We start from the raw sequence: 13,087 nt of genomic DNA, 5'->3' as shown, positions 1-13,087 counted from the left end.
TGAATTGGTACAGGCCAGGAAGTGCTGTGTGCATATGTATGTTTAATGTATTTATGATGGCAAAAATATGCAAGTTCGAGAACGGAAGTCAAAGTGGCAGATGCAAGAGTTTTTTGTTTTGTAAGTATCATATTAAATGGTTTGTCTAAGGTTGCCAGATCATACCACTAAAAAATCAGGACAAATCCTGATAAAAATTGGGGCATGATGCAAATTCATTAATAAATACCATGACATCTTTAAAAACTTTTTCGGAGGGCATTAGTGTCAAGTTTCAATAAATTTCAATGTGCCCTATTAGCAATAAAGCCTAGGTCTTGTACAATTTGGTTCACTGTTGAATCACATATTTAAAACATAAAAGAAATATAGTTTCAATGTTTTCATATAATTGTTCATTTTGATCATTTTTGTCGCACCACTGTCATTTTCTGCACAGGAGGGCTAATTAGACGGGACCTAAAATTTATTGCTGATTCCGAACGGCAGGCTTGTTTTTTATATTCATCGAGAGGTTGGTGCACTAACCCTTTGATGGGGACTCCCTGTGGTAGCATTTTTTTGCTGCGGTCAAGTCGCCGTTTTTTTGTTGTACCCGTGTCAAGAAAGTTTTCTGACAAGAACAAACTAGGTATTAAACTCGCGACACCTCTAAACATCCTTTGGTACTTTAGGTGAGCATCTTATCGACCTGGGCTACCGTGCCCATATAATTGTTCATGTGAAAAATGATTGCAAATGAGGGGGGATATAACTATGTATTTAGCCATGTTTAAGTGCATAACAATAAGTATTATAACATAATAATTGAAAAATTATAGTATAGTAAAACTAGGTGGTTGAATCGCAACCATTAAAATGTTACAAATAATCTAAATAATGAAATGAACAAGAAAAAAAAATTATTAGGCCCATTAAGAACCCTGCAATTATTTTTGCATCAGTCTTTGTGTCTGGTGAGAGTGGCAGTGAGTTTGAGTACCAAGCAGGCTGTTCTGTACCGTAATGACGTGGGAGATACACATTCCATCTGAACTTGCAGCAGCGTTAATGATACAGCCTTCTCAATTCAAAACTACAAAAAATTCTGATAATTTCAAATTTCAGAATAAAACAGAAAAAACTTGGATGTCTGGATACCCTAAGTCTGTCTGCTTTCTATATAGAGACTTTCAAATGGGAGACCATCTCACATTCAGGTTTTGAAGTAGCAAAACCACAGAAAATCCTTCATATACCTCCCTTCCCACTATTGTGCCACCAACGATTTTGGGGAAACTGAATAATAGCAGACTATGTTCTGTTTGTAATTCCAGATTAGGAGAAGCCATAAAAATTAATTTCAGCTAGCATACTGTCTCCTATCAAAAACTCTAAGTTTGCAAGTTGAGGACCTTGATAAGTTGTCTGTTGAAAAGTTTATAACTAAAAACATATTTCTCTAAATTTGTGGAGAAAAGATCAAGAGGAATAGTTAATTTTTAATGGTATGGAAAAAAAAGAAATCTACTCACAAAGTAATTTGTGTACTTTTTCACCAGAGCTCTACCATTATCCTTTGCGATCAACTGCCATGACTCCTGAGAATATATTCTGACTCCGTCTGCCACATAATACCTGAAGAAATTGCACAAAAGAATTACTAACCTCAATTTACAGATTGTCTTATAACAACAGACCTCCACAATAGAGAAAGTTTTTGAAAAATACTTAAGCTACAAAATTGAATTCAAAAACTCTTATCTAAGCATGATCAGATGATCTCCTTGAATAAAACCCAATATTCAAAGAAAGACATATGACATAACCTATCAGATTTACTATCGATTATGAATGATTTGAAATATTTCAAACCTGTTCAAACACATTTTTGGAAGCAAATCTGGAAAGAACACTTCCCTCTCCTCATCAGTTTTAAAAGACATTAAGAACTTCCTTGCTCCTTCAGATGATGCCAATCTTACCTTAAGCAAAAACAGAAATATAAAAAAAAATTAAGAACAAAAAACACAGACATGCATCTTTGAGTGGCTGATCTGTTGCTGTATAACAGTGTTTCTCAAAGTGTGAGTCGCAGCAGGGGTGTCGCGGTAAGCTCGAGATATTGATTTATGTATCCATTTATGCTCTGAAGTGGTTCTTTCATGAATGCACAATGTTCACAAAATATTATGGGGAGCCACAGATGAACCACAAATTGGGCAAAGGAACTGCAGGTGACAAGAGTTTGAAAACCACTGTCACATAAAGAAAAATTTCATTAGAATGTTATAGCAGACACAGCCTGGAAATGATTATGTTCAAAGATATGACAGGTGTGTATCAGCAGGCGTAATAATCTACTTTTCATATTAGCAGTTATAACTATAGTACAGTGCAAACTATGAGTACCTTAATGTAACCTAGATCAGGACCTAAGCAAATTCTTGTCAGAAAGTCGAGATACATTTTGGAAAATAAGAGGTTCACTCTCTAAGGATAGGGTGGGCAAAAAGTCTGTAGAAACTTTAAAAATTCATAAAAACCGAAAAAATAACCAAAATAAAAAACAGTTTGCAGGGTAAGCATCGCTGGAATGGAATTTTTTTAAGACAGGAAAAAAACTAAAAAAAAAGCAGATTGATGGCGCTGGTACGAGTGACTTCAGTGGAAATATGCAAATGAGATGATTATAAGAACTTGTGCTCCTAATCCACCAGTTCACTGTTGTAAACCGTGTATGTGAACCTGCTGCATTCTGCCATTGCAGGATTTGTGACTCACCTGTAATGTGTTATCCCGTGGTGGTGGCCATGTGGAACACATACTTCTGTAATAAGCAATTTGGGGCATTCTGTTCATTATTTGTGTATCTTTTCTTTGACTTGCATACATCAGCGCCACCTATCGGCTATTTTTTACTTGTCAAAAAAATTCCTGTGATTTAGCGATACTAACCCTGCAAACCATTATTTATTTTGGTTATTTTTCCAGTTTTTATGAATTTTTAAAGTTTCTACGGACTTTTTGCCCACCCTGTATTAAAGCTGTTCCATTGCAAGAGTACTTTAATTTATGAAAAATATGACTTTGGAAGAAATTATATCAATCTAAAACCATTAAAGACTTTCTTTTTACATCTAAGATCTTTCATGTATGACAAGCAAAGTAAGTTGAATAGTAAGAAGTATTTGTCGAATAATATACACAAGAAGGCGCGGTAGCCCAGGTCAATAAAATACTCGCCTAAATTACCAAAGGATGTTTAGCGGTGTCGCAATGTAACATGATGACCTAGGATCCTTCACAAATTCTTTCATTTCAATTAATTCTTAATTCCAGTTTAGGCCCCAGGGACCTCTCAGTTACCTGAAACCACCCGAAATACCCGCTGGCATTCCAGATCGGACCAGTTATGTTTGCTAAGTCTGGCAGTCAAGCGAGAATGGGACCAGAGGTCAGGCTATTGATGTCCCACATAAATTCTGCTTACGCCCATGGATCACTGGTGGGGATCTAGCAGAGTCGACGTCTAACTCCATATAAAGAATATGAAAATATAATTGTGCAATATTAATTGTGATAAATGTTTTTTAATATAGTTGTACAAGACAAATGTAAAATGTTTTTTACCTTCATGCTGTTTGAGGGCCGCGGACCACTCTACGGTTAATAACTTCTTGAGAATTTCAATGCGCAATAGGCCTATTGTTGCAGACCCTGGCCTGATCTTCGATGTTTACTTCTTCTATGTTGCCAACTTCCATATGTCAAAAGTTGAAATAGTGTTTTATTCTGTATGATATGCAAATGAGTTTTACTGTTCAAATATACTAAGTTTTTACAGGCTACTGATCCAGCTGTGTGATTGGATCTTGGCATGGGAAGATTCTCTGAAAAGGTCGCCAGTGTGCTGAGAAGATTGGAAAATACACAAATGCACTCAGCAATTTGTTTTAATAAGACATTTTGCTCCGAATAGGCATACGTCTCTATGTTCTGGTGAACCAACAGTCTAATCAAGTTTAGACATAACGGCTTAGGGCCACCGGGATCTTGTTCCTGTGGACGATGGCTCGGGCATGATGGAATGCTAGTTTTCTCACTGGGCTCCATGGGCGGAGATGCGGGAGAGGGGGGCGTGGGGGCATTGCACCCCGAGCATCAAAGGTGAAGTCGACTGATCTAATGCATATATGTATACATGAATTAACATCATCATCATCATCATCATGCCCACCCCAGCAATAATGACTGTGGCCCTCCCCCCAGACTTCCACGTCTATCTCCGCCTATGCTGGGCTCTTGTTCCTGTCGACTATAGCATGGGCGTGGTGGAGTGTAGGTCCTCTCGCCTGGACGCCAACCTCTCTTCCGTCTGGAAATCTGGTCCTGTACAGATCATGCTCATTATAGCTGAGCTGAGCTGGTACTGTCACAGGGCCTCGACTACCTGCAATGTAGAGATGATGCAGCACCTCCAGGCTTGACCACCTGGGACACACCGGTAATACTCGTGCAGTAAAAGAAAGGTGCCGAAAACATGGAAATGTGAATCTCGTCTGACTGACTGAAATATAGGTGAGATCTTATCAAATTAATGTGCAATATTTACCAAAGTTAAAACTAAAAAATTGTTGTATTTATATGACATGAATGTCGCTCTCCACTTGTTAATACAAGATATACAGAAGACTGGATGTTGTGAAGATATTTATTATTTGAGATGTTAATTTTTTAAGGAAGGAAAAAACCCATCTCTGCCTCTACCGGGAGTCGAACCTGGGTCCCTCGATTGTCGGACGAGTGCTCTGACCACTAAGCTACAGAGGAGATAGAGATTTTCCTAGTAGTGGTCAGAGCACTCGTCCGGCAATCGAGGGACTCGGGTTCGACTCCAGGTAGAGGCAGAGATGAGTTTTTCCTTCCTTAAAAAAAATAAACATCTCAAATAATAAATATCTTCACAACATCCAGTCTTCTGTATGTGTTGTATTTATGTTTAATTCCTTTAAAAGTTCTAAAAGATGTTAAAAACTTTAATGTTGTAATAAAACTTATTGGTGGAAAGAAAATTGTGTATTTCATTGTTGTCATTCGCAAATGCTAATTTTATGTTGGGAAAGATAAAAATAGAATCCGGGATGTAAACCGATGGCTAAAGCAAGCAAACAGTTCGTTGCAGTGAGTTCGATACCCGGTTCATCCTTGTCAGTAAACTTTCCTCACACAGGGATACAACAAAAAAAATGGTGACTTGACCGCAGCAAAAAAAATGCTACCACAGGGAGTCCCCATCGAAGGGTTAGTGCACCAACCTCTCGATGAGTATAAAAAACAAGCCTGCCGTTCGGAATCAGCAATAAATTATAGGTCCCGGTTTAATTAGCCCTAGTGTGCAGAAAATGACGTCGGTGCAACAAAAATGATCAAATGATAAACACAAGATATGTTCTAATTACCTGACTCCAATTATCTCCAAGACCTCGTCCTAATTCTTTTGCAAGATGATGGCCAAAATTTTTGGCAGTGAAAGGATTATGCCTATTTTCTAATGGGAGGAAAAAGAAACTTTAACATAAACTTTCATATGAATGTTCAAGATAGAAACAATGAAACTGAAAAGAGGGATGGGTACAAAAAATTTGTAATACACAGTGAAAGCATGGATTTCAAAGAGTTGGCACATGGTTCATATTCCTCCATCAAAGAAGAAATCATCCAAAAAACATTAAAACCCAAAGTCCATCAGTATACTTAACAAAAGAATACAGCGTAGACTCAACTATATACTTGATACCGTTGCTCTTTTACAATGTAATTCTGCTTGTATCCCCTATTTGTGATAGTCCCTGCTCAAGAATTAATGTTAACTGCTCCCTATTATACCGTTTCTAAATTTTGACAACACACACTGATATACACCTTCAATTTTACATTAAAAGTTATTCTTTTCTCGTCCTAATAAATCACTGAACAGTTATTTTTGACAAAAATGTTTTTATATGTTGACTTTTGGGATGGAAACCACAATGGTCACACATTTGGAAGCTAATGGGTTCAAAACTGAACATCAATATATGAACGTAGCTAGAAAATTTGATAGAATTAAGAATTAATTTATACTGTGATATTAATTGAATAAACAATTGGAATAAGGAAGCCAAAATTACTTGATATTGAACTGATTTAACCTGATTAAAAGATCAGTTACCACCAAAAGTTTACAAATATGATGAGGAAAAGGGAAAAAACAAGATATCATTCCCACTTATGTGGCAAATTTTAGGCATGATTCATTCCTCATGAAGAAAATAAAAAATAAAAGTGTAGGTGTATTTTTCTCTATTCCCAAAACTCAAAATCATGTTTATAGATCTGTTTATGTCTTCAAACTAGTAATTAAATTATAATCCAATAACTAAGCTGAGCTAATACTGATTATATCACATTTCTAGTGAAACTATTTAAGTCCCAAACATTGACTAGTTAAATTGAAGATAATTACAACTAAAACTGGGTAAAAAAAACCCACCATCGCATGTTGTTCCACAGCTGACCAAGGACCCAATCACATAATAACCTGTTTCTCGCACAAACCTGTTCGCATGTGTAAGGCAACGGAAGAGCAGTTCCAACAAATCTTCCTGGATATATGGTTTGAATTTTTCACCAGAACCATCAATCATGCACCGAAGACAACTGAAAGAACAAACAATAATAAAAATTTAAATATTTTATCAAAACCCATGAATGGCAATTGCAGAAAAAAAACCAATCAAAATATCCAATTACCTTTCTTAATACTTTTCTATAAAAAGCTTTGGAGTGAACTTTAATAACATTTTTTGATAGAACGTATTTCAAAATGGTGAAAACAATAAAATTTGAACTACCTGTGTCATTTTCTATGAAAAAGTCCAAAATGGAGTCTGTATGCCCGAATATAAGCAAACTTCACATAATATTCGAAATGTGATTACAAAAAATTCCATGAATGAAATATTTTGTTCTTTTCACAGTAAATTCAGAAAGTGATGATGCAGGTTATGAATCAAAATTTAAAGGATTGTGTATACATATTGTGCCATAAGTTACACCAAAAATCTCTGACAAATCTGTGCAAATTTTTTAAAATTTCATTGAACATATCTTGTATAAAACTTTGTAATGACACAAATACATGAGCTAGACCTTAGAATTTGGTTCATAACCTTAACTATATATGGCAGAATATCATATTAAAATTTTGTAATGATATACAGGGGTTGGACAAAATAATGTGAACACCTGTGCAAAAAAACAACACTCAAGGGAACCTGTTGTATATGCCCACCCTCTAGTGTGGAAGAGTTCCACTTAGTGGGCGATAATGTGCACACATCAGTCGAGTCGTAGCAGTGATAGCATTCGGATGCGATGTATATTTGGGCGTTAAAACTTTGTTATGGCTAACCTCACAGATTTCGAAAGAGGCATGATTGTTGGAGCCCGTCTTGCCGGGGCCTCAGTAATGAAAACGCCCACCCTTGTTGGTGTCGGGAGAAGTACTGTGTTAATGGTAATGACAGCCTACAGCAAATAGGGAAAAACATCATCTACCAAGCATAACAGTGGCTGAAAGTCAAAGATGGCTGATAGACCCAGAAGGGTTTCGAAGCGGATTGTGGCCAGAAAGCACAAAATAATAGCATCCCAGATAACATCTGAGATCAACACACATCTACAAGAAGGTATATCGACAAAAACTATCCGCCGTGAACTGCATGCAGCAAACATACAAGGTAGAGTGACTATTCCAAAATCATGGTGACACCATGCAATACCTTGAAATGACGAACATGGTGTCACGAACATAAGAGAACTGGACACAACAACAATGGGAGAATGTCATCTGGTCAGACGAATCGTCGTTCACATTATTCCAACAGACATTTTTACATTTGGAGAACGCCAACACAAGCCTATGACGTTGATTGTCTCCTTCCTACTGTTAAGCATGGAAGAGGATCAGTGATGTTGTGGGACGCGATGTCTCACCGTGGTCTCTGTTGTCGTGGATGGGCGGGTTAATGCAGCGATTTATGTCAGTATTCTGGCCGACCATCTTCATCCAATGGTGCAATATTTGTTCCCTGATTCTCGACCTGTGTTCCAAGAAGATAACATCAGATGATGTTATCGCCCGTTCACACTACTGGAATTGTCGGAGACTGACTTGATGAACACCATGATGAACTGCAATACCTCACGTGGCCCGCTCTGTTCCCTTATCTTAATATAATTGAACCTTTGTGGGATATTTTGCAGGCCAAAATGTGCAGTAGGATTCCACCTTTCTGAATTAGTGACTTTTTGCAAGAGGAGTGGGTATGTATCCCTGTGACTGTTGTGCATGACTTGTATTTGTCTATCCCACGATGAAAAGGGAAAAATCTTTTTCCCTTTCCGCCCCTTAAAAACCTTTAAATCTTTAAAAGGGAAGAATACTTCCAACCTACTTCTTAAATACTCTTTTGGGAAGTGCATATCACACTATAATAGTTTGGGCGTCAAACGAGTCCAATATATCCAATCAAATAAAAATTGTTTCATTTGTTAGTATGCTCAAAACAATAATAAATCACACACAAAAAAAAAAAAAAAATTGAGAAATTCGAAGAGGAAAAAAATGGCCCATGAAAAGATCAACACGTGTGTGTAGTATAGCTTACTGGCCTCATTACTAAGTCGAATGTGATCCGCGTTGTGTCACCAGTTGAAGACCCAGACTTACAGCATTTGTATTCAAACTTCAACATATGGGTAAATTCATCCCATTTGAGAACTTCATCCAGCCTGCAAAATAATAAAAAATGTCTTGGACACATTTCCCTCTAATTGTAATATGGGCCCCCCCCCCAAACATAATAAGTCTGTTTTATTTTTGTGCTTCAGTAAAATGATTGAAGAGTTTCTTGGATAATTATTGCAGTTGATATCCATCATAATCTTTACACATTTAAAAGAAAAGTTGTTGAATGCAATGTCACTTTATAAGTTCAATTATACATACTTCATACTCGTCTCTAGGAATCTCCAACCGGCAGTGTCATGGAATATTTTTGATGCATCTGAGGATAATCGCTAGAAAAATATAAAAAAATTGCATTCAAAACTACCACACACATTCATCATCGCTGTCATCATATATTGAAATGCAATTTTTAGTAAATGGTGATGCATATTTTTTTACACACAGAGGCCAAGTGCTGTGTATGATATTCATGATTTAATGAATCTTAGACATTTTTACTCATTAAATTGGGGATAATTATTAATTTGGAGTCCAGATGATGATGCACACAAGTATTTAAAAGAAAAATTCAAAAAACTGTGGAAGTTCATTTAGATGGCTCACACGTAACTGTGAGCTACAATACAAGTATACTTGCACAAGAACCAGTTTATACTTGGGTCGTGGTCTGACACTGGGACAGAGCCTGGACCATGTCTGGTTTTACAGTTTATACTTAAAATATATTGAGTTTGGATGACCATGTGCTTGATTTGGCTTACTTTGCACTTGTGTACGGAAAAAAAGGGCCAATGTAGAGATGGGAAAGTGTTGCTTGTACAAGTGCGAATACTCAAAACTCATTAAATTTTCAAGCTACTTGTACAATCAATATGTTAGATCAAAATTCTTCTACAGATGCTTAAGCACACTTGTATGAAAAGATTCAATATGCATGCTCGTCAATCTTGCAGTTATGTGAGTAGCTGTCTCAAAATCTGGGCTATGCAGTAGCATCTCGGCAGGTTATTTTGCCTGTTGTGCATGAATTTTTTCAATGTTGTAGGCCTGATCGCAACAGAGCACTATATATCAAAACTTGAAGAATAATTGAGAGTTTATGGCAGGGTTGGCCTGATTTTGCCAAACTCAAAAAAAAAAAAAGCACACCAAACATTATGCCTCAAAACTATACTTGCTCACAAACACTACGCTTTTTAATGATCATATTGATTTTCATACTCTATCTAGAGGGAAATAAATTAATAAATCTATGTATTCAATGCTATTTAGACTGTAGGGGTTAGAGAAAAACCCATGAAAAACCCGCCAAAAATTACACCTTAAAACTGCACTTACTCGTAAACAGTATAACAATGCAATAACATCATCAGAAAGTATACTGTTTGGGAGTAAGTGCAGTTTTAAGGTGTAATTTTATTAATATAATCTAAATAACGAAGAATGCATAGATTTATTAATGTATATCTCCCCAGGTAGAGTAACTTTATAATAATGTTATTGCACTAATATATTTTATTTAGAGAGAAATACATTAATAAATCTACGTATTTGTTATAGTTAAAGAGTATAATTCAGCTATTTTATAGAATAACCAGTTATTTCATGAAACAACTGATCAAATCAGTTGAAGTGTGTAATAGAAAAATACTTCCACACTTTAACTAGTTATTTTATGAAATAACTAGTTATTCTATACAATAACTAACGGTAGACAGCTAAAGCGTAAAATAAACAATTAGACAGAATTATACAGCATACAAAATGTTATTTATGTTACAGTCAAAGCCTTAAATAGACCAAATTCAATAGGGGTAAAAGAAAGACACATATTACCTTTTACCCCACCCCCCCAACTGAAAAATAAATGTGAATGTATTTCTTTTTACATTTTAACGGAGTGTAGATTATTCTATGAAATAAATAAAATATAGAATACAAAAAAAATGGGTTTCACACTTTAACTGACTCAATCAGTTGAGCCAGGTTTTCTTAGGAGCAGGTTATCTGCACTGTGAAAACGCTGATTGGTTAAAAAAACCTGAATTTCAGGTTTTTAACCAACCCCCTCCTTCACGCTGCAGAAATTCTACTCCTAGGAAAATCCAGCTTTACTCTATGAAATAACTAGGTATTCTATAAAATAATGGATTTCATACTTTAACTATAACATATTCAATGGTACTTGGATTAGAGGGGTTAGAGAAGGAAAAACCCATGTCATAAACAAATTTATCATAATAAGATGTGAAACGGTTTTGTCCCACACCCCCCCCCCAGAATTTTTTGTAATGAGCCACAACTGATATAATAATTACATAAATAATAACCGTATACTATGACCTACTACTATATTTATATAGGCTAAATATTACATTATGTGGGTCTACTGTATTTATATGAAAGCTACACTATATATATAAATTTTTTTTCTTCATTCTCCAGTATCATAAACCCGAAAAAAAACCCCAAATCCTGAAAAAAATCCAGTGGGGTTGCGTTTTTCTGAAAAAACTTGGGTTTTTACAAACCCTACTTTATGGTAGAATAATTCGAAGCTGACACAAAAAATATTTAATGTTGCTTACCCTCCTATGCGTCTTGTACATTTCAGGAGAGTCTGAACTGTTGTCGAAAACATCCTCCTCTGTTTCCATACTTTCTCTCTCAAAATTTGTTTTTATCAATTCAAGCACTGTTTTTCTACACTTTTCATACACTCCTGGACCTCGTACAATGCACAGACTGCCGAGAACTTTTCCTGCAAATAACAGGAAAAAAAAGTGGGGGAGAATGCATTAGGAGTATTATTAAAACACTATTAATTTTTGTTTAAAGCATATTAACATGGCACTGGCCCCTGACTATCTCAAACGAATTTCCTTGTAACAAATTATCTGTTCCCACATCATCTGTGAATTAAACATCTAGTCACAAAAGTGGGTAAAATTCAGTAAGCAGGGTTCTACCAAATTTTTAGATTTCAAATTTTCCAAGGTCATATACAGTGAAAATTACATTTCGTAAATTTACTTGATCACAATTTATTATCTAGGTGTGCGTCCCAATGTCCCTTGATGACTTCAATGAATACTTTCCTTCATTTGTTAAAAATTAAAATAGGGATGGGGAAAGAGAACATTTCCAATAAATGAGAAAAAAAATAGTTCAATTTTTCTTACACCTGAAACAAAAACCCTATTTATAAGATCACATTAAAGTGATTAAAATTTGTTGCGACGAAATGTATATCGTGACAAAATCACTCTGCGACAAATTTTTACCATGCCAAATTGACAGTGGCAACCTGAGCATGACAAATTGCCCTAGACCCTCCTCATAACATACTTAAAAGTAATTTCTATCTTTTAAACATTTTTACACATGAAGAAATCAAATACGCATGGCAATCATATTTGGGCTAATATGAGTGTTTAAGCTCATGTTAGCAATAATTATCTATCAAGGTTTCGGAAATTTTGGAAGCTATATCGTCTGAAAGTGAAGTCACCTCTAGAGGTCGCTATAATAATAGGTTTTTCTATAGAGCACCGGCGACACATTTGAATGAAATCTGTTAACCTTTTAGAGTTCTCTTTTTTTTGTTCATTTATACATTGTAAAGTATATACCGTTTTCAAGGCATGTTACATAGTTTTTCATGTTGGAATATCTCATTTTCTCAGGTTGTACACATTTCATATTTCCATTTAATTCATTTTTTGCGTTATAGCTGTTAAAATTTTAATCCCGCAATTATGTTTTTACTGAACCCAGGGACTGGTTTTTGAATAAACCCAGTTTTTTTGCCTTACTTTTGTATTATTGTATTATTTAAAAGATAGTCAGATTTTTTATCATTTTCAATCCCCTATCTGGTCTAGAATGTTATATTTTCAATCTTGATCCCTTATTTAGTCTAAGAATATTTTGTTATGTTTTAGTCATTCGTTTTTTATTGTCAATCTTTCACTTTAACAGTCATAGTATTATCCCTTTTTGGCAATGTGTTAATGATTTTTTTGCCTTGGCAAGAAAGACGACTGAAAGAATGACTATTTTACTCCTGGAGACTTCTCATGTTTTGGGACATATTTACCACCATCACATAGATCTATAGCATAATCCTTTTTCCCTTTGGCGACTTCTCTTGCCCATTTTATTTCTAGCCTGTTGGTGCTTTTCTTCCTGGTTGGCCATTTTCTTCCATTGGTGTTTTTTTTTTTTTTTGCTTCTAGGCTGCCATTTCTTTCTTTACTGTTGACTATCATTTGAAGGTGAAGTCATCCCTAGAGGTCACTAGTACTAATA

General features: G+C 35.5%; 1 protein-coding gene and 1 non-coding gene across 3 annotated transcripts in view; both read right to left on the bottom strand.

The window, feature by feature from the left end:
* The window catches only part of LOC149085812 (uncharacterized), a 50,031-nt gene that overhangs the window by 35,960 nt on the left and 984 nt on the right, over positions 1-13,087 (bottom strand). For both annotated transcript variants that reach the window (XM_089232239.1, XM_089232238.1), the window contains exons 2-7: positions 11,365-11,537; positions 9,035-9,105; positions 6,515-6,681; positions 5,442-5,530; positions 1,855-1,964; positions 1,515-1,617 (exon numbers count right to left, since the gene is read on the bottom strand). In XM_089232239.1, coding sequence (XP_089088365.1) covers positions 1,515-1,617; positions 1,855-1,964; positions 5,442-5,530; positions 6,515-6,681; positions 9,035-9,105; positions 11,365-11,537 — 713 coding nt within the window. The remainder of the gene's footprint in view (positions 1-1,514; positions 1,618-1,854; positions 1,965-5,441; positions 5,531-6,514; positions 6,682-9,034; positions 9,106-11,364; positions 11,538-13,087) is intronic.
* On the bottom strand, positions 4,741-4,812 carry TRNAV-GAC (transfer RNA valine (anticodon GAC)). Its single transcript has one exon. It is a non-coding gene; the product is annotated as a tRNA-Val (tRNA).

The sequence above is a fragment of the Pholcus phalangioides genome, unplaced genomic scaffold (genome assembly GCF_987345545.1).
Source record: "Pholcus phalangioides strain wild (caught in Gottingen) unplaced genomic scaffold, Ppha-v1.0 ptg000005l_1, whole genome shotgun sequence".
Classification (NCBI taxonomy): domain Eukaryota; kingdom Metazoa; phylum Arthropoda; class Arachnida; order Araneae; family Pholcidae; genus Pholcus; species Pholcus phalangioides.
The sequence above is the reverse complement of the archived record's forward strand: the minus strand, read 5'-3'. Positions and strand labels throughout refer to the sequence as shown.